Below are 27558 nucleotides of genomic sequence, written 5' to 3' on the forward strand. Positions count from 1 at the left end.
GGGGTGCTTCGGCGTGCTCGAAGTGAGCCGCAGCACTTTCCTCGTGCAGTCGTCACACTCTATGAGCGGCATCGGCAAGCCACAAAGGCGTTGCGCGAGCGCCGAGCCCGGTGGACGGCTGGATGAGTCCATGCCCGCAAACCTTCGGCGGCGGCGGGCGGACGAACCCGTACCTGCATGCGGCGATGCACCCTTGCCTGGGCTGCGGGAGAGGCTCCCCGACCACTCCATCGCTTGAGGCCGCAACAGACGGCTGGAAAAAACCAAATCCGGCGGCCCGGGATGAAGTTTCGTAGATCTGCGGCCCGCCGATGCAGGGGGGAGGGAGGGAGGGGAGGCCTCGTGCGCGTGGCGGCCTTCCGGCGTGCTCCTGCCGGCTGCATTCGCCTGAATCTTGGGCGGCGGCCGGCGGCGACGCGAAGGGGGGGGGAGGAGAGGTGGTTGGTGGAAGAAAGAGCGGGATGAAATGTCCTCCCACCACCCGCTTCCGCTTATATGCAGGGCACCGCAGCGGCTGGGGCGAAACCCGCGTTTTCCCGAATTGGGGTCGGGATTTTGCCGCGCCCTTAAAACTTTTTGCAGGCCGTGATGGGATGCAGGGTCTGATCGGGCTGGTTTTTTCGCGTTGACCCGCATTTTGGCGGTTATTTTACGGGTCGGGGCGGGATGCGGAGTCCACTAGAGTTGCTCTCAGCCTTGCAACTTGCAAGGGTCCAGTGTGCAGTTCAAGACTAACTTTTTTTTAGGGAAGTTCAAGACTAACTAAGCTGACTATAATTAGAAGAGACAGCTCGGTAAACGATGATTACTCTATATTTTACTCGGTAGTTAACCATGACTTGGAGAAAAGGTGATTCTTGACCTCATGATCCAGCACACGTACAAAGAAACTGAATCACACGGATGGTGTGAACGGCCACAGCCTGGCAACATTTGACCAGCCCGGGATATGTTACTGTATAATATTTGCAGCGAGCACTGACGTCGGTCTGACATGCACACATCGCTCTCGCCGTCGCCATGAACGTAGGTGAGAAGATGAGGGTCAAACGGCAATGAATTACAGAAAAGAATTAGTACCACCACCAGATTAACACGGATTGATACAGCCGCTACGTGTGTGTGCACTGCACACGCGGCCCATGAAGACGAAGACGGTGCCAAATGCCGTCCCCACCGGCGTCCGCGTGGCTCCGGTCCGCCGCTCCGGCCCCTATATAAAAACGTCCGTGCGGCTCGATCTCGTCGCACTCCCGTCCATCCATCCATGCATAGCTGCAACTGAAAGTCCCACACATCATCACCGCACCGCCCTTGTTAGCCATGACCGCTCTCGACTTCATGCCCGCCGAGAAGGCCCCCATAGCCGACACCGTCGCTCTCGGCACCGTCACCAACAATGCCGTCGCCGCTTCCGCCGTGCTGGTGCAGCAGCAGCAGCACAGGAGGCTGGAGGGCAAGGTGGCCATCGTCACCGGCGGGGCGCGCGGGATCGGGGAGGCGATCGTGCGCGCGTTCGTCCGTCAAGGCGCGCGCGTGGTGATCGCCGACATCGACGACGCGGCCGGGGAGGCGCTGGCGGCCGCGCTGGGCGGCGCCTGCTGCAGCTACGTGCACTGCGACGTGTCGGTGGAGGCCGACGTGGAGCGCGCCGTCGGGTGCTGCGTGGCGCGGCACGGGCGGCTGGACGTGCTATGCAACAACGCCGGCGTGCTGGGCCGGCAGGCGCCCCCAGCGAGCAACGGCGCCAGGAGTGGCGGCATCGCGTCCCTGGACGCCGCCGAGTTTGACCGCGTGCTGCGCGTAAACACGCTCGGCGCGGCCCTCGGCATGAAGCACGCGGCGCGGGCCATGCTGCAGCGCCGCGGCGGTGGTGGCGGCGGGAGCATCGTGTCGGTGGCGAGCGTGGCCGGCGTGCTCGGCGGGATGGGCCCGCATGCGTACACGGCGTCGAAGCACGCGCTGGTGGGGCTGACCAAGAACGCGGCCTGCGAGCTCGGGGAGCACGGCATCCGCGTGAACTGCGTGTCCCCCTTCGGCGTGGCCACGTCAATGCTGGTGAACGCGTGGCGCCATGGCCACCATCGCGAGGCCGAAGAAGGGGGCGCGTCGGCGGCACCGGTGAGCGCGGAGGAGGTGGAGAAGACGGAGGAGATGGTGCGGGGCATGGCGACGCTAAAGGGCCCGACGCTGAGGGCGGGGGACATCGCGGAGGCGGCGCTGTTCCTGGCCAGCGAGGAGTCGAGGTACATCTCCGGGCACAACCTCGTCGTCGACGGCGGCGTCACCACCTCCAGGAACGTCATCGGGCTGTGATGGATGGTTAAGTCAAACCGATTGAGATGTAGTTGGAGCCTTGGAGGGTAGTACGCTCGAGTGTCGCAATCAAGTACAGCTCCAGTGAGTGGGCCAAGCCGCATGCATGAACTGTACTTAAATTAATTATAGGTTGGCACTAGTGGTAAGTAGGAGTAATTAGCTGCTGGTGTTTATTCCATCTGTTTGACCTGAGGCTGGTTGTAATGGAGAGTATCATGCATATATTAGTATCATGCATATGATATTAGTATATAATACTACATTTTTAATGCATAGTATCATAAGTTGGTATCATAGAGGACTACATTTATTGCCATGCATGACACAAAGTAGCACATTATTTAATATGAGACGGTATGATACTCAAGCCTTTTTTTTTCTTTATTTAATTCTATGACACCTCATCAAACTTGCTTAGTTGGCATGCATGATACTACCTATAATACTCTTATTATGGGCAGCCTGAAGAGTGGTTCATGCGATGAATTATGGATTTGGCTGGTTTTTCTTCTTCGCGCTTAAACCGTCGTCGTGCAGAATCGAGAAGAATTGTTTAATTCAGTAGTACAAAATTCTGTTCGGGACTGACGGCGTTGAGTGTCGGAGGCAGCCACTGACACACTCCTAAGTAAAAAATTCTGGCACAGAATGTTTCATCGTGTGTTTGCGATTACTCCTAAGTAACCAGTGGCTGTTTGTTCACCGGATCTGCTTGACTGAATGGTTCGTGCGATGAGCAACGCGTTGGAAATTGGCCTGTCACCTGACTTCTTTCCTCCAAGTGAACAAAATCTGAAAACGAGGAGGAATCAAGCCTCGACTGCAGAACAAAGCAAGTTTAGAACGGAGGGATGGCAGGAGACTTTGCAGTGGCAAGTGGCAATACAAGTAGACTAGTACTTCTCCATTCCAAAATATTCTAGAGATTCCAATATAAACTACATACGAAGCAAAATGAATGAATTTACATTCTAAAATATGTCTATATATATCCGTACGTAGTTTATTTTGAAATATCTTAAAAGGCTTATATTTAGGAACGGAGGGAGTAGTATAGTACTGTGAATGTCAAACCTGACGAAAGAAGAACGGTGGACAGGCTAAGAGTAAGACTTTGCCAGTGCACTATGTATCACAATCACCAACTTGTGGTGACAGACAGACAAACAAAGAGACATGGTTGCTTGCTATTCGTTTCTTCCCCCCGCTCACGCTTTCGCTATGATATTTGGGAGATATTTGGTGCAGGAAGTATATACGTATGTAAAGACGCCAACACAAGTCACAGAGATCTGTAACTGAGGAGAATGATGGCCATGCCGCGCCGATCGGGTCCAGACAGCGCCCAAGGGTACGGGAGCACAATCCTTGGCTGTACCGCGCTTGGTTTTCACTGTGTGCAAGTGGCAACCAAGTACTCCCTCCGTCCCAAAATAACAATCTCAAGCTTAGTATAATTTTATACTAAAGCTAGTATAAAATTGAGACACTTATTTTAGGCACACAACAATATGTGGCGAGTAGCCGCGCGACACAGCATTGCTTCACCGCGTTGCCTGCTCGCTCGGCTGGCTCCCATGCCGTTTGGGTGGCCCGAATGGCGATGGGCCGTCATGTCCCGTGAGGACGGCCACGACTTGTACGCCCCGCTCCGCCATGTCGCTGCCTACCTACTTTGTCACACCTCAGCATGCAACAAAATATGAGTTTTCCCTCCCTCTTGTTAGGGTTTGGCTTCTCCCGTTCATGATCTAGATGATGATGTGGTAAAGGATCCAGAGGAGGCTGCGCGGTGGCCCGCTGTCGTTCCAGTATGCATCGAGAAGAACTGGTTCTTGAAGAATATGCTATCTGCATGGGATCTTTGCCAGGACGTCAGATTTCGTTTGCTTGAAATAATCTATACTCGATCCCAGTTCAAAACTGTGACATTTGGTAGATTCTAGCTCCGTCACTCCACACAACTAGGGCGCTCAACTAGCTCTCATGCATCCTGCTTCATCGCCCACTGCATCTCTGTACCTGCCTCTCTATGTACTTCCCCCGTTCAGAAATACTTGTCATTAAAATAAATAAATAAAGATGTATCAAGACATATTTTAGTTCTAGATACATTCTTTTTTATCCATTTTGATAACAAGTATTTTCGGACAAAAGGAGTATATCACTTCATGATTGGCAAGAAGATCAGCAGCAGATCATTGTTCTTGGAGAGCATATATATATGCGATCGATCCCCAAATTAGATCCCCTGTTGCTGACAGGCACACACAGGGACCAGTTAATCATCCACACCAGGCTCCCGCGCCCTTACTTTACACAACAAAACACAACAATCCGATCGCCCCAATCCGCTCTGCAAATGGACCGCATGATTCCAAGATGATGGGGGCGTCATTTTGATTCTTCTATAGCACTGGAAAAAAACTATGGAAAAATGGATACGAATCATGGTACATAACTGAACCGACGTGACTTCATGTCTGCTCCTCCCGGCTCTACGGCGATCTCCGTAGAGTCAACCCCGTTCCGATCGATTTTGACCTCTGACCAACCACTTAACCGGGTTGACTTTATCAACCCCGTCCCGATCCGCAGCGGTGCAGTAGTAATCCATAAACAATACAGCGTGCGGCATCGCCAAAAAGTTGCTGATTAATCAAGTGTAGAACACAGCGCTTCATTTTGACTCTGTTTCTTCTGCGGCTAACCACCACACGTACGCGTATGCCGTCCAGATATAGTCTTACACTTTTAATAATTATTAATTGACACGGATGTGAAATGCAAGGAATCTTCCCTCGTGGTTAGAAAATTAGCATTATTCGATCCACGTAAACTAAGTTCTTTCGTGGATGACAGCAAATAGGTTAGTCAGAGCCTTTTTTTTAAGTTGTTTGGATTGCTTATCACATGTGTCACGTGGTCGGCTAGCCAGAGCCTAACCATAGATGTGATGTGCTGAAGCTCAACAGAGTTGTAATTGTTTTTAACCACGCGGTCTCTGATCGATCGCCCAAATCTGATGCAATTATAAATTTATTACTATACGTCTACTTTTGATAGTTCAGCATTGGGCACGAATAATGCGGTAGCTTAGCTTTTGCGTTGCTATAGCAGGGCGGCAGAAAAAGGAACCGATGGCGTATGCAGCACCTAGAGAACGCCTGCATGCATGGATGCATTATTCTCCATTTGTTTTGGAGGAGCACGCAGATACACCAAGACCCACGGTCACTTCATAATGCTATATCGTGGTTGTCTGCTTCCAAAACTGACAGAGCTTAATGGGTGCTGATTAGGATTAAGTAATGGAGATTTTGGGTGTACAACCGATCTCCAAAAAGGCCATAAGGGAGTAAAAACTCAGTTATAATCCCTTACGGTGCACGTACCGCCGTTCCTCAATCCGGCGTAGCGGAGTAATTTTTTTTACTCCAACTCCCAATATCCCCCCAAATCTCCCTAAGGCCTTGTTCGGTGAATCCTCTCCCTAAGAGGATTGACGGGGATTGGCAAGGATTGGGACATACTTTGACTTACAAGTGGTTTAAATCCCCCTCAAACCTCTTCAATCCACTCGGATTCACACTCATGCCGAACAAGGCCCGAATTTACTCACTTTTGCAGCGGACGAGTAAAACTGGCACCCCTCATTCTCCCACCCCCCGTGCCGCCTTGTCTCCCGCCGTCACAGCCATCGCACCCCAACGCCGCCACCGATGACCGTTCGTTCGGCCGGAATGGATAGCTCGGACCCTTCCCTCGCCCCGCCAGCTTTTCGCCATCGGAAATCACCCACGCGCCACGCCGTCGAGACTCCACGTCGTCGATGCATCACTTGGAATGCCGCTCCACCATTGGAATGTTTCATTGTGTGTTTGTGATTACTCCTAAGTAAAAAATTCAAAATGTAGTGAAAATCATGTGAAGCTAGAAAGCAAAGAAATCCGGATGCAGTTGGAGTATGTGCGACGCCGACGTGATGCGAATGTCACATCGACCTAGGTTCGATTTGATCTGGGCCAAGCCAAGCCACCCCTGTGTGTACTTAATTAGCTTGGTAACCAGTGTCTGTTGTAAAGTAGTTTGGGAAGCGTAGAACCCTTTGTCTCGGGCCGCGTTGTATATATTGAGGCAAAGCCTTGGTGGACAAGTTACAGAGGAGGAGATCGACCAGGGAGAGATCGACCGGAACAGAAAGAGATCGACCGGGGAGGTCGTTACAAGAGATAGAGAGAAGAAGAGATAGATACAGTTTAAACACCTCTCCTATCCCTATACAATAAAATGACGAGTAGAATTTGTACAAGACTCATTTGAAACGCATTTTCTGTGGATTTTTGCACATGATCATGATCATTTAATTCACCCCCATGATCAGGATGTGTAGAATAGTCTGGTAGAAGTGCAATTTCTGCACGAAGCAAGGCGCCAGCATTGGGATGAAGAAGAGAAAAAGGGAATAATGTTTCATCAAAGATAACATCACGGGAGATATAGATGCGTCCAGTAGATGGTTCAAGACATTTATACCCTTTATGAAGGTTACTATACCCAAGAAACACACATTGTGTGGAGCGAAACTCTAGTTTGTGACGATTGTATGGACGAAGGTTGGGGTAACATGCACACCCAAAAAAATTTAGAGAGTTGTAGTCTGGCTTTTGATGATACAATCGTTCTAAAGGAGTTTAATTGCCAATGACCTTACTGGGAAGACGGTTGATAAGATATGTAGCTGTGATGAAAGCCTCATCCCAATACTTGAGGGGCATAGATGCATGAGCTAAAAGGGAGAGACCAACTTCGACGATATGACGGTGTTTGCGTTCGGCAGAACCGTTTTGCTGATGAGCATGAGGGCAGGACACATAATGAGTGATCCTAATGCTATGGAAGAAGGAGTTGAGTTTTTCATACTCTCCTCCCCAGTCACTTTGGACTGAAATAATTTTCCTATCAAAGTGGCGCTCAACTAGCTTCTGAAACTCTTGGAAGATTGAAAAGACTTCGGATTTATACTTAAGTAAATAAATCCATGTGAACTTGCTGTAATCATCAATGAAGCTAACATAATATTTTTTTCGACCAAAAGAATCTCGAGCATGACCCCATACATCACTGAAGATCAATTGTAATGGGGCATGAGACACACTAGTAGACTTAGGATAGGGAAGCTGATGGCTCTTGGCGCATTGAAATGCTTCACAAACAGACTCTTTGTTTGAACTATGTGACAAAGGAAGTTTGTCTTTATTGACTACTTGCCAAACTATGATTGAGGAGGGATGTCCTAATCTTTGATGCCACCGCTCGAAAGAAGGCTTGACGATGGAGTAGACACGACAATGCTTGTTGCTAAGAGCTTCGGAGGAGATGGGGTAGAGGCCGCCGACGCATCTACCGTGATAGAGAGGTGCCCTCGTTGCCCGATCCTTAATGAAAAAATAGTGAGGGTGAGTTTCAAAGAAAACATTATTATCGGTGGCTAAACGAGGCATCGAGGCAAGATTTTTGTCAGCTTGGGGAACATGGAGAACATCCTTGAGAACAAGATCACGTTGAAGACTAGGGGAATTAAGTGAAACTTGACCAATGTGACAAATCTCCATACCTTTACCGCTGGTTGTGTGGATCTGATCGTTGCCGTGATATGTCTCACGTAGGGCAAGTTGCTCAAGCTCATTAGTGACGTGATCTGTAGCACCGGAGTCAACGTACTAGACACCGTCCCCGCCTTGCTCGCGTATAGCTGCTGCAACTAGTTTGGAGTCAGGAACGAAGTTTTCATCATACCGATGCCAGCAATCAAGGACCTCATGGCCAGCCTTCTTGCAGAGTTGACACCGAGGGCGAGACCGAGCGGAGGGGTTGCGGCGGCCAGTGTTGTTGTTGAAGCCGCCGCCCCCGTGGTTGTTGCCGTAGCCGCCGTCGTAGTTGTTGCCATAGCCGCCTCCAGAGCGAGCACCGTCGCCCGAGGAGGCACCGCGACCGCGTCCGCCACCACGGGTGGTGCCCTGGTGACCACGGCCATGACCAAGTCCCCGAGAGGCGGAGTACGCAGAGGATTGCCGAAGATCGCCGCCGTGGAGGAGGGTGAGGCGGGCGTCGAAGCTAAGCAGCTGGCTATGCAGCTCCGGAACCGTGATAGGTTCCACGCGTGCCGCCAGCGCAGAGACGACTGGATTATATTCCATGTCGAGGCCGGCAAGAATCTTGGAGACGATCTCCGGGTCGGAGAGGGCCGAGGCGGTGCAGGCAACTTCATCGGTGAGGGTTTTAATCTTGCCGAGGTACTCTACCATGGTCAAGTTACCTTTTTTAAGGTTGGTGAGCTCGATGCGGGTGTTGATCGCCTGCGTCTGGCTCTGGGCGATGAACATGGCATTGATGGCGCGCCACACCTCGACCGGCGTCTGGAGCGTGGCCACCTGGGACAGAATCTCGCGGGAAAAAGAACCCATCAAGAACCCTTGGAGTTGTTGTTGTTGCGCATACCAGAGGGTGCAGGCAGAGTTGACGACTTGCTCTTCTTTGCCGTCCTTGGTGATGGTGAGGGTGGCCGGCGGTAGCGGGCTCGTGGCGTCAAGATGGTGCTCCATCTGAGCACCCTTGATCTGAGGAAGCACGATGGCTTTCCAGAGGAGGAAGTTCCCCCTTGTCAGCTTCTCCTGTGGTGGCGATCCGAGGAAGGTATTGGTAGTTGTGGATGAGGAAGCAAAGGTGGAGGCGGAGGAGGTGGTGGTGATCGCTCCCATGGTGTTGGGTGACATGGAGGCGGAAGTGGTGGACATGGCTCAGTTGCGAACGGTAGCTAGATGCGATCTCTCTTGATCTAATGAGGAAGAGGCTCTGTTACCATGTAAAGTAGTTTGGGAAGCGTAGAACCCTTTGTCTCGGGCCGCGTTGTATATATTGAAGCAAAGCCTTGGTGGACAAGTTACAGAGGAGGAGATCGACCGGAACAGAAAGAGATCGACTGGGGAGGTCGTTACAAAAGATAGAGAGAAGAAGAGATAGATACAATTTAAACACCTCTCCTATCCCTATACAATAATTCTAACATCTGTTTGCTTATTTGGATCTGTTTGAGCAGCGCGCTGGACATTGGCCTGTCACTTGACTTCTCCTGGGGTTTTTTTAGAACAGCCAAAATGGCTTAAGCAGAGCTTACAGGAGGTTTACAATCACTTAATAAGAGTTCTGTTAGCTCATCAGGGACGCCTGCGAGAATCCTACATTCCCCTTTTCTTGTTGCTAATCCTGCCAGCTCATGGGCCATCTTGTTTTGATTTCTACGGACGGCCGACCAGGTGACAAACTGGAAGATCCCGATTTGGGCTTTAATGTCAGTTATGATGTGGAACAAATGGGATCTTTCTATGAGGTTCTTCTTTAGCCGATTTATCAGGTTCAGACAATCAGATTCCATAACGACAGGCCCGCGGTAGACGGCACTCAGTTCCGCTAGTCCCATCAACACCGCTTCGGCCTCTGCTTCTTCAACACCTGCACTAGGGTTGATTCTTTTATAGACCGACACCGCAACAATACCTTTGCAATCTCTAGCGATCATTCCCAGGCCGGTTTTGTCGCTGTCTCGCACAAAAGATGCGTCCGTGTTAATCTTCCAACTACCTGCCGGCGGGGGGATCCAGGGCCGAGACTCGTTCGGTGAGCTCGCTACCTTGCCAGACACCGCAGGAAAAAGGCTGATTTTGCCCGCATCGTCTGGTTCAGGCCCCGACGCTTGCGTGATTTCTAACTCGTATCTCTGAAGGAAATCTGCCGACACCGAGACCAGTGCTTTCCCTTCACCATGTACGCAGTCTTCACGTAAGTACCACGCCCTCCAGAATAGTAGTAGAATTCTGTCTCTGGTTGTTTCATTACATGGGTCCAGCAAGCACTGCAGCCAGTTTGGTCCAGTGTATGCAAAACCTTTCTCGGTTGGCAGTTCCCACCTATTTCTTATTTCTGTCCTCAATGCCCGGGCCTTAGTGCAGCTAACAACAGCGTGGTATTCATCTTCATCTCCCTGACCGCAGATAGGACAAGTTGCTAGGACCTCCAGCGTCCTACGTTGTTTGTTCTATGTCGTAGCTAGAGAGTTTGTGGCAACCCTCCAGTTGAGGATTTTAATTTTCTCTGGCATCTTACCTTTCCATACTAAGTCCCATATGCTCCGGTTGTTGGCCTGACATGAAGAGCTTGATGCAGTAGGTGTGTTTCTGCTCTTGATTTCCTCTGCCAATTTGTATGCACTCCTGACACTGAAAACTCCTGAATTTTCATGGTTCCAAGCGATACAATCCTTTATCTTTTTTGTTGGAAGTCTAATCTTGCAGATTTCGTCTGCGTCATATGTAGGGCAGATTTGTCGGATGAGTTCCACATCCCACTCGTTTGTATCAGCTTTTATTAACTGGTTTACCCATCTGAGCCTACAGTTACGTGTAAAAGAGGCAGCCTTCAGACCACTTCTCCTCGGAATCCAATTGTCTCGCTGGATCCGAACACTTCTTCCGTCCCCAATCCTCCACACTACGCCTTCCTTCAGGAGTTCTAAACCAAACTCAATCCCCCTCCAAGCCGGTGAGGCGTCAGCTGCGAAAAATGTGTCTAAAAGCTCACCATTTGGGTAATATTTGGACTTTAAGACCCTAGCACACAGGCTGTCTGGATTCTGTAACAACCTCCATCCCTGCCTCGCAAGGAGTGCTTGGTTGAAAGAGTGCATATCCCTGAAACCCAAACCACCTTCTCTCTTTGGTTTGGTCATTTGATCCCACGCCATCCAGTGTACTTTCCTATGATTTTCCGTGTCTCCCCACCAGAAATCCCTAATGATTTTTTCGTACTTGTCACAAAACCCAACTGACATTTTAAAAACTCCCATAGGGTACGTGGGCAGGGCTTGTGCTACTGATTTCACATTGACCTCTTTTGCCGCAAAGGACATGAATTTTTCGTTCCAGTATGAGCATCTTTTGGAGAGACGTTTCGTGATCGGTTGGAAACACCCATTCTTCATTCTTCCCTCGGGCGTAGGGAGGCCCAAGTATTTACTCTCAAAGGAAACAGAGGTCACCCCGAGCACATTCTTAATGCTCCCTTGAGCCTCAGGTGTACAAAGCTCACTAAAGAGTAGTGAACACTTTGCTGGGCTGAGAAGTTGGCCTGTACATCCTTGGAATCGATCCAGGGCATTCTTAATCACCCTTGCTTCCTGCTCGGTTGCCTTGAAGAAGAGGAGGCTGTCATCGGCGAATAGAAGGTTAGAAATCCCCGGGCTTCCCCTAGCAATTTTGATCGGGGTTATGTTTCCATTTTCCACCTCTCTGTTCAAAATGTTAACCAAGCCATCAGCCACCAGCAGAAACAAGTATGGACTTAAAGGATCGCCCTGCCTGAGACCTCTAGAGGGGGAAAAATATTCCAGCAGTTGACCATTCCACTTCATTGAATAGGACACAGACCTCACGCAGCCCATGACCCACTTGATCCAGATTCGATCAAAGCCAAGTCTTTGAAGGGCTCCTTCCAAGTAGCACCAATCAACCCTATCATACGCCTTTGCCAAATCAACCCTAACATTACATAGACTGATCGGCCGGAAATCCTTAAGGTATTGGGGATTTTTGCCCTTCGGGATGAGGCATATGACAGTATCATTAACCCCGGGCGGCATGATTCCTGTCTCACAAAAATTCTTTACTGCGCTAGTGACATCTTCTTTGACCAAGGACCAGTTTCTTTGGTAGAATCTAGCAGGGAATCCATCCGCTCCTGGTGCTTTTAGGGGGCCAATTTGGAACAAGGCGTTCGCTATTTCTTCGTCAGTGAAGTCTTTGGTCAGCAAGTTGTTCATCTCCGTGGTTATTTTAGGGGAAATCAGATTCAAAAGGGCACTAGGGTCAACTCCTTTGTCAGCCGTAAACAGAGTCTTAAAGAACTCAGTGGCCATTTTCTGTAACTCCTCCTCTCTCTCCACCCAGGTGCCGTCCTCTCTTTTCAGTTTCCGAATAGAATTCTTTTTCCGGCGCCAAGTGGCCTTACGCTGAAAATATTTCGTATTCCTGTCGCCCTCTCTTAGCCACTGAATTATTGACCGTTGTTTCCACATGATCTCTTCTCGCAACAGCAGTTCATCAAGCTCACTTGATAGTTTCTTCAATTTTGCCTCTCTAGCCTCCGACTGACGCTCCTCTAGAAGTTTACTTATACTGTCTCTGACCCTTTTTGTTTTGCGCAGGACTGAACCAAAGTTATTTTTACTCCAGTGGGTGAGAGACCCTCTCATCGACAGCAACTTTCCTGAAACATCAGCCAGATTCTTTGCCTTCCCCTTCTCCATCCATACTTTCTCCACTGTCGTGTGCAAAGATGGTAGACGTTCCCACATCTGTTCATAGTGGAAAGTGCGAATGAACAAAATCTGAAAACGAGGAGAAAATCAAGCCTCGGCGGCGGAACAAATCAGTGACTTTGCAGAAGTTTAGAATGGACAGCGACTTTGCTTTGTCCACTGGCAGTGGCAATATAAGTAGAGTTGCACTGTAGATGTCAAACCTGACAAAAGAAGAACGCGGACTGACTAAGATTAAATACTTTGCCAGTGCACCATGTATCATAATCAGCAACTTGTGGTGACAGACAGACAGGGTTGCTTGCTATTCATTTCTTCCCCCTGCTCACACTTTCCCTGTGATATTTGGGAGATATTTGGTGCAGGAATCATATATACGTGTGTAAAGAGGCCAACACAAGTCATAGATATATTTGGTGCAGGAATCATCTTGTGATATTTAGTTTAGAAGATTACGTAGCTTTACGTATGGTGTTCGTAGGTGTAGGATTATTGCCAGTGGCGGAGCTAGAACTTTTCTTGAGCCTGGGCAAATTAAGCCTAAGTGTATAATCTACAACAAAATTCGGGTATTCGTGTACACAACACATAATATAGCACCAAAATTTTGTAGCGGAAATTCACATTAATAATCAAGTGAAAACATAAACATAATAGTCACACAAAAATGTAATTTTGAAGTGAACTACTATATATAACATATTTATATCCATTTCATAGACCAGATAAAGTTGAGACTTGACAACAGAAGATATATAACCAACTTTGCATAGAGGCAAACTGGCCATATTGCCAGCAAAAGTAAAGCTATCCATACCAGATGTCGCCGCATGTCATTGTGCAGTTTTCTTCCACCACATTCAAAAGCATCTTTCACTTGTTTATTTTTGCCAAAAGAAAGATACATAACCTGCCTTGCTTAGAGGCAAACTCGCTATGGCCAAATTCATAGAAGGCACTACAAGATAAAGAATGATTACTAAAAGAAATTTGGTTGTGAGATGTGAATATATTACAATGGAATGCTTGCGATAATAGTGATGGTCAGATGGAATATACTGACAATGTGCTAAAGAAAATCACGAGGCAAATGCCCTTTCTAAGACTTCATTGCAGTAAATGTTCGAATATTAATTATCTTTATCATCAACTAACTTGAATAACTCCCGCTCGGTGTAACATTTGAACCATTCTCTCGCTACGCAGTTTATTCAGTTTGAAGGTAAGAAATACTGCATGAATTCCACAGTCTGCAAGCTGCCCTCTTCTTATATACCTAGATTTTGTAGTTTCAGCAGCCAAAAATAAATAAATTCTCTAGTCATGAATTCATGATCATCCCCAATGATTTTTTCCTAAATTTAAGCCCTAACCCCTAAGCCAGATCTTGAACTCTCACACCATTAGTTGCTTATTACACACCATAGCCTGCATATGTATATTAGACGGGTGTGTATGTATTTCGATCCATACCTCGCATCAATCCCTACTTCCCTAACCCATACTAATTATTCAGACTTCAGAGATGAGGGATCCCTAGCCCTAATTTCGATAGAGATTTCTTACCGACGGAAGCCGAAGCCGGATGAGAGGAAGGAGAGCCGGACGAGATGACTGCTTGGGAGCCTAGCATCGCTCGCCGCCGGCCCTGCGTCTTGCCGTCTAGGGCTCAGCCTCAGGGCCAGCCGCCAGGGCCCCTCTGTCGCCCAGTCCCTGCGCTCGCGTGTGAGAAACGAAGGGACAACCTGACAGGAGAGTTGGAGCGATCGAACCGTCCATCGTAGGTATTCCCGGCGTTGTTTCTTTTTTTTCTGCCTGGACTGCAGACTGCAGTACTGCTCGTTTGTTGGGCTGTGAACCGGTGAGAAAAAAAGGCCCAATGGTTTTTGCCCAGGTAAAGCAAGTTATCGACCAATTTAAGCCCTCTGTATAATCTGTCGATCGTTGCTGTTACGAGCCAACGAGCCCGGGCAAGTGCCCAGGGTGGCTGGGCGGTGGCTCCGCCACTGATTATTGCTATGTTACTATCTAAGTTACTCCCACTATGATTAACCTAAACTAGACTAGACCATGCGCATCCGGCTTTGTAGTAATCCATAAACAATTCAGCGTGCAACATTGCCAAAAAGTTGCTGACTAATCAATCGTACTTTATGAAGAGATACGGAGCTTCATTTTGACTCTATTTTTTGTGCTCAGATTTGACTTTCTGTTTTTCCTGCAGTTAATGAGCTTTAATAATCATACCCCCTCTGTGCACTTTTATAAGACGTTTTAGAAAGTTCAGACAGCTTCTAAAACATTTCAAAACCAGTTGTCTAAAACGTCTTATAGAAAGGAACGGAGGGAGTATATGTGATCGATTTCCGGACGTAGGTGCACGGCTGATGAGATGTAAGGAAAGTAAGGAATCTTCCCTCGTGATGAGAAAATTAGCATTATTGGATCCACGTAAATTAAGTTCTTTCGATGGATGACAGCGAGTATAGGGTAGCTATAGCCTAACCATGGATGTGATGTGATGTGCTCAACGCAACAGAGATGTAATTGTTTTTAGCCACGCGATCTCCGATCGATGGCCCAAATCTGACACAATTACAAGTTTATTACCCATAGACGTCTACTTTAGCGTTGTACAGCAGGCCAATAGAAAAGGATCCGGTGGCGTATGCAGCAGCTAGAGAAGGCCTGCATGGATGCATTATTCTCCACTTGTCTTGGAGGACCACGCAGATACGCACACCAAGTTCCACGGTCACTTCATAATAATGCTATGTCGTGTCTGTCTGCTTCCAAAACTGGCAGAGCTTAATGGGCGCTAATTAGGGTTAAGTAATGGAGACCTTGGGTAATTGTCATGCATGGGCCAACCTGTCTCAAAAGAGAGAGACGTGGGCAGAGCAGGCAGCTGACAAGCGACGGGGCGGCGGTGGCCCGGCAACACCCCACCGGCGGCACAGCACGCACAGTCGTACTAACAGAGATGACACCGCGCCGCGCGGCCCAAACGGCATGCAACAGCAGGCCGACCGAAGAGGGTAGAGCGCGGAGCCATCATGCTGTGCCGCGCGCGTACACGGGCTGGCGTACTCGCCAAGTATACTGTTGTGTTGGAGTACTTGCCTGCCGCTCCGCTTGCGGTTAAAACTGAAAGCCAAACGCGGCACAGCCGAGTGTGCCGTTCCCATGTCTTTCCTTGCTGTCGGGACCCGATCGGCGCGCCATCCTTCTCCCCGGCGCCACACCTCTGTGGCTTGTGCTGGCCTCTCTACATGCTACCACTTGTGTCAACTCTCATAGCCATAGGGAAAGCATGAGCGGGAAGGGGGAAGAAACACATTGCTCCGGCAAGCAATCATGTCTGCCTGTCACCGCAACTTGCTGAATCTTGTAGTACGTACTTGTTCAGTACCGGCAAAGTCGTCGTTGCTAGTCAGTGCGCTAGCGGCGGGTTTGACAGCTCTGTGCCACCACTTGCCAGTTGCCTCTGCCCGTGGACATCGCAAGTTTGAGCTTTCCGTCTTCCGTCCGTCCGGCCGCAAAGTCACTGCTCCCTTCTGCCCTGCCGTTTCAGTGTTTATTCATCCAGGGTTCAGAAAGCGTGATCCCAAACCCATTGTCAACCATTCGGGATATATACAACTACAGAACTTGGCCAGGTCAGTGGGAGTGGATGAATTCCTTTCCATCTGGCACGACGATTGAATTAAGGAAGGAGAATAATAGCCATGATAAAGAAGTGGCCAATGTCCAATCCATCGCTCATCACATGTACTCCTTCCGTTCCAAAATAAATCTTTCTAGAGATTTCACTACAGACTACTCATTCGTCCGGTAAAGAGTGTACGCTTGGGTTTAGAATTTGTCCATAAAAGAGTGTACATCCATCTTCCTGATACAATTTAAAGTAGAAAAAAAATGCTCATCTCTCGTCACACGGTAATCAAGGTCAATAACATTCTACACGGTCTCGTTAATTTCTACATGCACTTAGCTAATTAAGGGTTGGATAATTAAAGAGGAGAGAGGTGGTGGCTTGTATCTTTCCAATGCATTTTTTACTTCACTTCATAATTTGTTCCAAAAATTTTATATATACACTCTTCATCGGACGGAGGGAGTACATACGGATATATATAGACGTAGTCGTCTAGATTCATTCATTTTCCTTCTTATGTAGTTCATATTGGATTCTCTAGAAAGACCTATATTTAGAAATGAAGGGGGTACCGTTCAGTCAAACAGACTGAGTAAACAAAAGATCCACTAGTTATTGTACCACCAAGCTAAGATAGCAGCTTCTTCTTCGGCACGTTGGTACCACTGGACCTTAGCACGACGACTTTAGAACACAATTCTCGTAAAATCCAAAGGCCTTTTCTTGTGAAAAAAGATAAATTTAAATGATTCTCTCTAAATCTAAGGTCCCTGTTAAATAGCACAAAACACCCTAAAATGCAAAAAAGAAAATCAATCAGATCCGCGGCATGCAGCAGGCCAGCTTGCAGCTTGCGTGGTGGCTCACGGCAGCGGGCGGCTGCCGCAGCTCGCGGCAGGGGGCGACGGAAGGGTACGGGTGCTCACGCGGCGGCGTGCTTCGACAAGTAGCAGCTCGCACGACACGGGCGGCGGCGTCTCCGGCAGGTAGCAGCTCGTATGGCGGGGGCAGGGGCCGCTTCTGCAGGCGGCAGCTCGCGCGGCGGAAGACCGTGGCGGGAGCTGAAACTTTCCTTCCGTCAACCATTTCTATGTTTTAGTGGTCCCTGTAAAAAAGAGCACAAATCCCGTATATATAGAGAAAATGGGCAGGCGGATCCAGGGTCCCAAAATAATTTACGGGACGATCGAATTTACGAGATCTATTCGAGTCGGCAAAACGGTCTCCGTGTTGTAAATCAGTGGTTATTATAGCGGATGATCCGGTTTGCAAGGTCTGCGAAAGATGTTCTGATGCATCCATACAGGCGTTCTCTAGCAGCTGCATACGCCATCGGATCCTTTTCTGTTGCACTGCTGTACAACGCTAAAGCTAAGCTCTAGGATCCACAATCCATTTCTAGAGACGGATCTCCAATTCAAGCTACCGCATTTTTCGCGCCAAACGCTAAATTAGGGAAGTAGACGTATGATAATAAACTTGTAATCGTGTCAGATTTGGGTCGTCGATCAGAGATCGCGTGGCTAAAAATAATTGCGTCTCCGTCGATCACATCGCATCGCATCCATGGTTAGGCTCTACTTGCTGTCATCCACGAAAGAACGTAATTTTGTCACCAGAGGGAAGATTCCTTACATTTCATCAGCCGTGCACCTACGTCCGGAAACCGATCACGTATAAAATTATTAATAAATTAAATTAAAAGTTTAGGACTACACTTAGACGGCATACGCGTACGTGAGGTGGTTAGCCGCAGACAAAAAACAGAGGGTCAGATTTGAGCAGAAGAAACACTGGAGTCAAAATGAAGCGCTGTGTTCTTCATACAGTACACTTGATTAATCAGCAACTTTTTGGCGATGCCGCACGCTGAGTTGTTTATGGATTATATTACTACTACACCGCTGCGGATCGGAACGGGGTTGACAAAGTCAACCCGGTTAAGTGGTTGGTCAGAGGTCAAAATCGATCGGAACGGGTTGACCCTAGAAGAATCGAGGAATAGTTTTTCTCCATAGTTGGTCACGTCGGTTCAGTCATGTACCATGATTCGTATCCATTTTTCCATAGTTTTTTTCAGTGCCATAGAAGAATCGGAACGACGCCCCGTTGTCTTGGAATCAAGTGATGAACTGACGGTACGGTCCACTCGCAGAGCAGATCAGGCCGGGCGATCGGATTGATGTGTGTTTTGTTGTGTATAAAGTAAGGACGCAGGGGCCTGGAGTGAATGATTAACTGATCCCTGTGTGTGCAACAGGGGATATGCTCTCCAGGAACAATGATCTCCTGCCGATCTTCTTGTCAATCATGAAGTGATATACATAGAGTGGCAGGTACAGAAGTGCAGTGGGCGATGGAGCAGGATGCATGAGAGCTAGTTGAGTGCACTACTTGTGTGGACTGAGAGCATCTACAGCCGAATTTGGTAGACTCACACCTTTAAACGCGCGTGAACGCTTCACATAATCAACATACGATGAATAGGTTCTAATTAGAGACATAAATAACTAAAAATTATCTACAGAGACGGTGGAGATTTACCGCTTCCTCGTCGGCGCAGCTGCAAGTGTCGACTGCCGGTGGAGGATCATCTGAGTCGTCAGACGAGGAGCCGTGGTCGTTGTTGTTGGCGGGGGTGTCGGAGAGGATGATGAGCCCTTAGAGCCGCCGGATGGCCCTGTCCTGCTGCCACTTGAGTTTCGCGAGCCGAGCCGCCTCCACCTCCTCGTGCTCAGACTGTTCAATTGCAATCCGGAGCACCTTGGCGTTCTTTCGGCGGAGCCGTCAAGCGTCTGTCTCTGCAGTTGTAAGCGACCGGCTGTAGACCCAAGCGAGGAGCCACTTACCCTCGTCGGGCACTGCCTGCATCCCACAGCGGCGGCGCGCGGGCAGCTCCGGTACCTGCCTCTCCCTTTCCCGTTGCCTCTCGCGGCGGCGCACGGACAGCTCCGCTACCTGCCTCTCCCTTTCCCGCCGCCTCTCGCGGCGGGCAGGGCGCGTCTCCGACTTCGTCGTGCGCGCCCAGGCCGACAGGTCGGGCACAAGCACCCATCATTGCCCACATGGGGGAGCAGCAGCTGGCGAGGCTAGGGGACGGTGTGAGGGAGGCGCGAACTGTGCAGCCCTCGCGGAGCTGCACGTGGGCCGAGAGGGGCCAGCGCCGGCGGGGGAGCTGCGGTGACGCTGCAGATCCGAGGCTGCCCTTGGTGTCCAACCTTGGACCGCTCCAAAGCAATGGGAAGGGCTAGCTCCTCGTCGGCATCTAGGTCGGAGTCGGAGCGGCTGCCGAAACTCGACGTTATCGCCGGATTGGATCGGAATCGAAGAGGGGAGAGGAGAGGACAGAGTAAGGGAGGAGAGCTAGTGAGCTAGGGTTCCGAGCGCGGAGCCGGGTTGGGTTTTTTTGTGGGACAATGATGGGGGCGGTGGTGGGCTGGGCATGTCAGACGGACGCGCCCGGACATGGCCGGCCCGCCTCATATTTGTCTTACATTTGGGCTAGAGATGGGGGGTGTCGGACAGCTCAAGCGTTTAAGGCCGGTTTGAGGCGTCCGGCTAGGTTAATTTTTTAATGACCGGTCAGCCCGCACAGGCGTTTGAGATCTAATTGGACGCCGGCTGTAGATGCTCCGACGTTGCTATCTACCATTGGAGTACATACAAACATACGCCTATGTGCAGCCTTTCGTGTGCTCAATTATCTCCCTCTGATCTAGGGGTCGAGTGGTATTTCAAGCAAAGGAAACCTGACGTCCTGGCAAAGATCCCATGCAGATCGCATATTCTCCAAGAACCGAAGTCTGGCTATAGTTCTTCTGGATGCATACTCGAACGAGAGCCGGCCAATGTGCATGCAGCCTTCTCTGGACCATGACGCGAGAAGCCAAACGCAAACGAGAGGGGGGAGGGGGGCACTCATCTTCTGTTGCTTGCTGAGGTGTGGCAAGGTAGGCAGCGACATGGCGGAGCGAGGCGTACGAGTCGCAGCCGTCCTCGGGGGACATGACGGCCCATCACCACCCGGGCCACCCAAACGGCATGGGAGCCAGCCGACCGAGTAGGCAACGCGGCGGAGCAATGCAGTGTCGCAGGGCTACTCGCCACCTACTGTTGTGTTGCCTACTTTGCTGCCACTTTCAGGCAGTGAAACTGAAAACCAAACGCGGTATAGCCGAGTGTTGTGCTCGGTACCCTTGGGCGCTGCATGTACTCAATCAGCCATCATTCTCCTCAGTTACAAGTCTCTATGACTTGTGTTGGCCTCTTTACATACGTATATACTTCCTGCACCAAATATCTCCTAAATATCACACGGAAAGCATGAGCAGGGGGAAAGAAATGAATAGCAAGCAACCCTGCTGTCTGTTTGTCTCTCTGTCTGTTAGTCACCGCAACTGCTGATTATGATGCATACATAGTGCACTGGCAAAGTCTTAGTCAGTCCGCCGTTCTTCTTTCGTCAGGTTTGACATCTACAGTACTATACTACTAGTCTACTTGTATTACTACTTGCCACTGCAAAGTCTCCTGCCATCCCTCCATTATACTAATTTCTAAACTTCTGCAAAGTCACTGCTTTGCTCTGCCGCCGAGGGTAGATTTCCTCCTCGTTTTCAGATTTTGTTCATTCGGAGGAGAGAAAAGCCAGGAGAAATCAAGTGACAGGCCAATGTCAAACAGATCCAAACGAACGGCCACTGGTTACCAAGCTAATTAAGTAAGTACTCCAACTGCATCTGCAATTCTTTGCTTCACATGATTTTCACTGCATTTTGAATTTTTTTACTTAGGAGTAATCGCAAACACACAATGAAACATTCTGTGCCAGATATTTTTCCCGACTGAACTGCACACTGTGTCAGTGGCTACCTCCAACACTCAACGGTTCGTCCGCACCGTCGGCCCCGAACAGGAATGTACTACTGCGCCACTTTGTCCCTTCAGTCCATATAATATAGTGCATCTGCCTTTCTTGGGATTTAAATTTAATCATAAATTTAATCAATGTGGCCGATTGTAGCGGGCGAAATAATTATACCATTAAAGACTTCTTTCGAATATGAACTCAATGGTATAATTTTTGCTCTTCAATGGTACAGTTTTTTCTACCCCGCGGTCGTTCGCATTGGTTAAATTTATGATCAGATTTAAATATTGAAAAGCACAGACACACTATATTATGAAATGAAGTGAGTACTGCTAAACTAAGAGCATCTCCACCCGCGCCCTTAACAAGGCCCCCCAGGCGATTTTTCGGCCGCCGGCGTCGAAAAATTGGCCCAGTCGCGCCTCCGAAGGCCATTTTTTCGCCGACTCGGGTCGAAATTGACGCCGGCGGACCCAGACTGAACCCGGCGCACTGGGGGCGCCGGCCGAAACGTTTTTGGTGCGAAAATCGAGGGGCCCTCCTTGGCAGCGACTCGGCTCTTCTCATCGCTTCATCGTCCTGATCGCCTCGGTTCCCTTAGCAAAATCAATGCCAAAGCTGCCGCGCCGGTCAGCCTCCTCCATTAATGCCTCACGGGCGGCGTAATGAAGACGGGACGCCGCGCGTCTCTCGCCCGCCACGCGTACACACGGCGGCCATGCATACGCGCGGCGCCTCCGCCTATATAAGCCGCCCCCAGCGCACCGGTGACACACAGGCTCTCCACCGCCGGTGCCCTCGTTCCTCAACACCTCCCTTTCCTCCCTCTCTTCTCGCCGTTTCCAGTTCAACCATGCCCGAGCGTTTTCCAGGCGATGGCACGGCGGCGAACGGTTTCGGCAGCCGCCACCTTCACGAGGACGAAGCACGGCTCCTCTTTGAGGCCGAGTACCCGGTCCCGCCGGACATGCGGGTGCCCGAGGCGTGGAGGACCAGCGCCGGCGGGGTCCCGGTGCCACCGCCGCCCACCGGGGCGGCGCGGCGTGCGGAGATCGCGCGTATCCACTCCAATCTGCCGCAGGCGGTGAGGAAAGGTCTGCGCTACGTCCCCGACAGCCCGCTGTGGGAGCCCTACTTCCGTCGCCGCCACGCTGAGCAGCTCGAGGCCACCAACGACGTCGTGCCCTCCGGAAGGCTCAACTCCGAAGGTCGCCGCCGATGGTGGGGCGTGCCCGGCCGCATGCTGGAGGTCGTCCTCGAGTATATCGAGGGCGGCAACATGCCAAGGCTAGAGTACCCCACACCCCCGTCCTTCTCCCGCTGACGTGGAAGCTCGTGGACGCCGAGGCGCATGGATCTGGGGACGTCCTCCTCCTCGTCCGGCCGCTCGTCCGGTTCTCCCTGCCTCCGCCACGTCAAGCCGGAGCCCCAGGACATGCCGGTTAGCCAGCGCACCCGCAGCTCCGTCCGCAACGCCGACTCCTCCCCCACCTCTGGCCGCCTCGTCTTCATCAGGCCGAAGGTGGAGCCCGGCCTTCCTGCGGAGTACGAGGCCATTGCCCGGCGCGGATTCTCTGACGAGGCCGCCTAAAGTGGGCGCGGGACGACTACCTCCGCGATGAGATGGTCCGGCAGCGCCGAGCCCTGTAGGAGATAGCCGCCCGCAAACGTGGGCGCGAGGACGAGAACGGCGTGGTGGTCCTCGACAATGACGACGACGAGGACGCTCCCGGACCGTTCAACCCGCCGCGCCAACCAGGGAAGGGGTGCAGCTGGGACGGCGGCCGCGGAGGAGGCGAAGACGACGACGGCGGCGGCGACTACACGAAGTTCTACAGGCTCCTCGGCATGTAGAGCTTCAAGGGCGGCGAGGAACGGCGTGGGCGACGGCGGGCCTAGTAGCGCTTTTCTTCTTCTTTTGTAAAATATTTTAAATATGTATGAACTCGCCGAAGTTTGATTGAATTTGCGCCGTGTTTGTGCCGGATTTTAGTTTTTAAAAAATCGTGGACGCCGCGACTGGGGAGCATCACGCCCCAACACACGATTTGCGCCGGTGCGTCCTCAGGGGGTGATTTTTAGCGCCTCCTAAAGGCGAAGGGCTGAGATGCTCTAAACAGTTCTTCTCGATCCGGACACCACAACAGTTTTGGTAAGAAGAAGAAAAACCAGGCAAATCCATAGTTCATCACTCAGGCCAAACAGATCGAATAAATACCAGCTAATTACTCCTACTTACCACTAGTGCCAAGCTAATTAATTAGGAGTAAGTAGAGTACATGCATGCGGCTTGGCCCACTCTATCGAGCTGTACTTGATGGTGACACTCGAGCACGTACTCCCCTCCAACTGCATCTCAATCGGTTTGACTTCACCATCACAGCCCGATGACGTTCTTGGAGGTGGTGGCGCCGCCGTCAACGACGAGGTTGTGCCCGGAGATGTACCTCGACTCGTCGCTGGCCAGGAACAGCGCCGCCTCCGCGATGTCCCCGGCTCTCAGCGTCGGGCCCTTGAGCGTCGCCATGCCCCGCACCATCTCCTCCGCCTTCTCCACCTCCTCCGCGCTCACCGGCGCCGGCGAGCCCCCTTCTTCGTCCGCGCCATGGCGCCACGCGTTCACCAGCATTGGCGTGGCCACGCCGAAGGGGGACACGCAGTTCACCCGGATGCCGTGCTCCCCGAGCTCGCAGGCCGCGTTCTTGGTCAGCCCCACCAGCGCGTGCTTCGACGCCGTGTACGCGTGCGGGCCCATCCCGCCGAGCACGCCGGCCACGCTCGCCACCGACACGATGCTGCCGCCTCCGCCGCGGCTCTGCAGCATGGCCCGCGCCGCGTGCTTCATGCCGAGCGCCGCGCCCAGCGTGTTCACGCGCAGCACGCGGTCGAACTCAGTGGCGTCGAGGGACGCGATGCCGCCGCTCCTGGCGCCGTTGCCCGCCGGGGGCGCCTGCCGGCCCAGCACGCCGGCGTTGTTGCAGAGGACGTCCAGCCTCCCGTGCCGCGCCACGCAGCACCCGACGGCGCGCTCCACGTCAGCCTCCACCGACACGTCGCAGTGCACATAGCTGCAGCAGGCGCCGCCCAGCGCGGCCGCCAGCGCCTCCCCGGCCGCGCCGTCGATGTCGGCGATCACCACCCGCGCGCCTTGACGAACGAACGCGCGCACAATCGCTTCGCCGATCCCGCGGGCCCCGCCGGTGACGATGGCCACCTTCCCCTCCAGCCTCCTGTGCTGCTGCTGCTGCACCAGCACGGCGGAAGCGGCGACGGCATTGTTGGTGACGGTGCCGAGAGCGACGGTGTCGGCTATGGGGGCCTTCTCGGCGGGCACGAAGTCGAGAGCGGTCATGGCGAACAAGGGCGGTGCGGGCGATGATGTGTGGGACTTTCAGTTGCAGGTATGGATGGATGGACGGGAGTGGGACGAGATCGAGCCGCACGTACGTCGTTATATAGGGGCCGGAGCGGCGGATCGGAGCCACGCGGAGGCCGGTGGGGATGGCATTTGGCACCGTCTTGGTCCTCACGGGCCGCGTGTGCAGTGCACACACACGTAGCGGCTGTATCAATCCGTGTTAATCTGGTGGTGGTACTAATTCTTTTCTGTAATTCATTGCCGTTTGACCCTCATCTGATGTGTGCGTTCATGGCGACGGCCGGAGCGTGTGGTCAGACCAACGTCACTGCTGCCCGCTACAGCTAGCAGCAGCAGTGCCATCTGCATGTACAAATATTATATCTGAGGCTGGTCAAATGATGGCCGTTCACACCCGTGCGATCATCAGGTCAAGAGTCACCTTTTTGTGCTCCAAGTCGTGATCAAAGTATGAGAGTAATCATGGTTTACAGAGCCGCGTCTAATTTTAATCGTCTTGTTAGTATAGTCTTGCACAGCATACTGGACCCGTGGGCGTGGCGTTCCAGCAGGTTGGATACTCCCTTCGTCCGAAAATACTTATCATCAAAATGGATTTGATGAAAAGAAATGTATCAAAAAAATACCATTTTAGCAAGATCCAGCATAAGAATATACGGAGTAAATCTTGTTGGTAAAATTATAAGTAGTTGCATCTAGTGAAGGATGCAGAGGAAGAGAAGCTGAAACAGCGAAGATATAGCTGCAGCCGGTTGACCGCAATAAGAAACTGCAGGCATGCAGCACGACCTTGTTTCTTTTTATCATTTGGCGTCTGTGATTTGAGCTAATCATGCCCACTTATATTTGAGAGCACATGATCGCATTGATTGGTAGCCTGATGCATCACATTGCTACTGCATTAAGCTATGCTAGCTGCACCCTTTCTGCTTGCCTGCACACTTATATTTGAGATTTTTATCGTTAAGAGATAGCGTAAGCTGTGGCTGATCAGTTGGTGGCGCTGCGCGTTCCAAAAGTTCACCACGGCTCTCGCTGCACTGCCTGACAGTTCTACCTCTAGCCATCGATTTGACAGAAGATTCTGAAGAGCCAGGCTAACCGCTAACCTAACTAATTAACCACTTGCCTCCCCGCAAATAAAACCAAAGTTAACCACTCGCTTGCTTGCTTGCTTGTTAGCTACTGTAGGTGATTAAAATTGATGGCGATGGGACCTCGAGTCAGAGAGGAACAGGGTCGAAGAGATCGACGGCTCTGCCCATGCATCTCATGTGATGGGCTACGTACGTACCGATCGGATGCGATTGTCAATGTCACAGATGAAAGATAGCATCATCGCATCAACTTCGCGAATAGTTGTAATACTATACTATTAAATTCCGTTTTGTACTTACTGGGTTGCTGCTGAGCTAGTACCGTTTTGTCTTCAAAAAGAGAAAGGGGGATTCCCACTTATGACCAACCAGGACGTCTGCCGGGTATGGGTATCCATCAGTGTGGTGTCCTCCTCAATCAGGACGCTTACCCGGTATAAGGCCGTCGCAGCCACATGCCATCAATTCATCTTCATAGCTGTACTGTTGCATGAATCTTGCCCGGTCTAGCTGCCGCCGACGCCATCACGACGCCAGACAGCGTCGACCTCCTGCGCGAGTCCATCATCGCACATCAGACGCCTAATCTCCAGAGCGCCATGCCATCGAGATCCGACACCATCAATGTGTGTGATGAAGCACCAGTCCTCCTCTTGTCACATCCAGGCATCACTTGCTCCAAAATGATGCCCCCATGAGGGAAAGCGCTACTAAGAATGCCATCATAGTCCGATCCGGGAGACCCAGATCTAGGGTTTCCCCCGGAGCATCCCGAGCCTCATGACGCCAACTGCAACAATGATGTCTCGACAAGGAAACTACATCAAAGACGCCGCCATCGTCCGCCATGACCATAGTCGGCGCGATTTTCATCGGCAGTTGCGCCATCGGGCGTACGCCGCTGGCCTCGCTGGTTCCTTCGACCATAGCAAACTCCAAACATGCCCTGAAGAGGGACTACGGCGCAAAAGCACCGCCATCGCTCGATCCCATGGAGATCTAGGGTTTCCCTCGGAGTTGTCCGGGTTGTCAAGGACCAGACAAAGATGGAATCCCGCAGATTCATCCAGCAGCCGACGTGTCGCACTCGCCATCGCGCCGACCGTGACCCGGAGACCAAGCTCACGCCTAAGGCCAGATCCGGCCGCGCCGTCGCCGATCTGGTCACGCCGCCGTCGTCCCAGACGACCGTGGCGCCCCAGATCTTGAAACAGCCTGCCATGGGGAATGAGATCGCCGGACCACCGCCATCTCCCGCCGTGACGTCCGGCCGCACGCCACACTCCGGTCCGGGGGCGCCGGCCCGCGCCAGCCCCTCACGAGCGGGAGGGCACCTAGTCCCCGCCGCCGCCGGCGACGGCAAGGCTTTGCCTGGCTGCACCCTCGGGCAGCGGCGAGGGAGGAGGAGGACGAGAGGGGGAGTCGGGGGCGACGGGATCTGGGGGCCTCCCAGCTGCCACACGGGGGCGACTCGGGGGGACGAGGACGGATGCTTATGCTGATGCAATTCACAAAACATTTTCAACTGCCGGACTTGGCTTTTCAGCTCATCCATATGTACATATGGAGAAAACAGCAAATGGGGGTAAAATCCGCAACAAAATGGCAAAAGGGGTGATATGTGGCAATATGTTTCTGAAAGTTGTCACGATCTCTTAACTACAATTACCTAAAAAAAGATCTCTTAACTAAAATATGGAACATACATAGTCGTAAGACAACCACTGTGTATTTGTAATGCAAAAACAACTGTGCATTTGTAATGCAAAACAGGTTGGCCCATGACGAGAATGATATCGACTCTACTACTCAATATCCCCATTAACTAACCCGATTAGCATCTAATACCGCATTAAGCTGTCC

The 27558-nt window shown here is 51.3% G+C and overlaps 2 protein-coding genes across 2 annotated transcripts; one reads left to right on the top strand and one right to left on the bottom strand.

Annotated features, from left to right (window-relative positions):
- The first annotated feature begins 1250 nt into the window (after nt 1-1250).
- On the top strand, nt 1251-2589 carry LOC119358901 (sex determination protein tasselseed-2-like). Its single transcript, XM_037625296.1, has one exon. The coding sequence runs from the start codon at nt 1324-1326 to the stop codon at nt 2314-2316; it is 993 nt and encodes a 330-aa protein (XP_037481193.1). The 5' UTR covers nt 1251-1323; the 3' UTR covers nt 2317-2589.
- Nucleotides 2590-23374: 20785 nt separating this feature from the next.
- LOC119358902 (sex determination protein tasselseed-2-like) lies at nt 23375-24639 on the bottom strand. Its single transcript, XM_037625297.1, has one exon. It carries the CDS (start codon nt 24569-24571, stop codon nt 23597-23599), a length of 975 nt encoding a protein of 324 aa, XP_037481194.1. The 5' UTR covers nt 24572-24639; the 3' UTR covers nt 23375-23596.
- Nucleotides 24640-27558: the final 2919 nt, after the last annotated feature.

The sequence above is a fragment of the Triticum dicoccoides genome, chromosome 2A (genome assembly GCF_002162155.2).
Source record: "Triticum dicoccoides isolate Atlit2015 ecotype Zavitan chromosome 2A, WEW_v2.0, whole genome shotgun sequence".
Lineage (NCBI taxonomy): Eukaryota > Viridiplantae > Streptophyta > Magnoliopsida > Poales > Poaceae > Triticum > Triticum dicoccoides.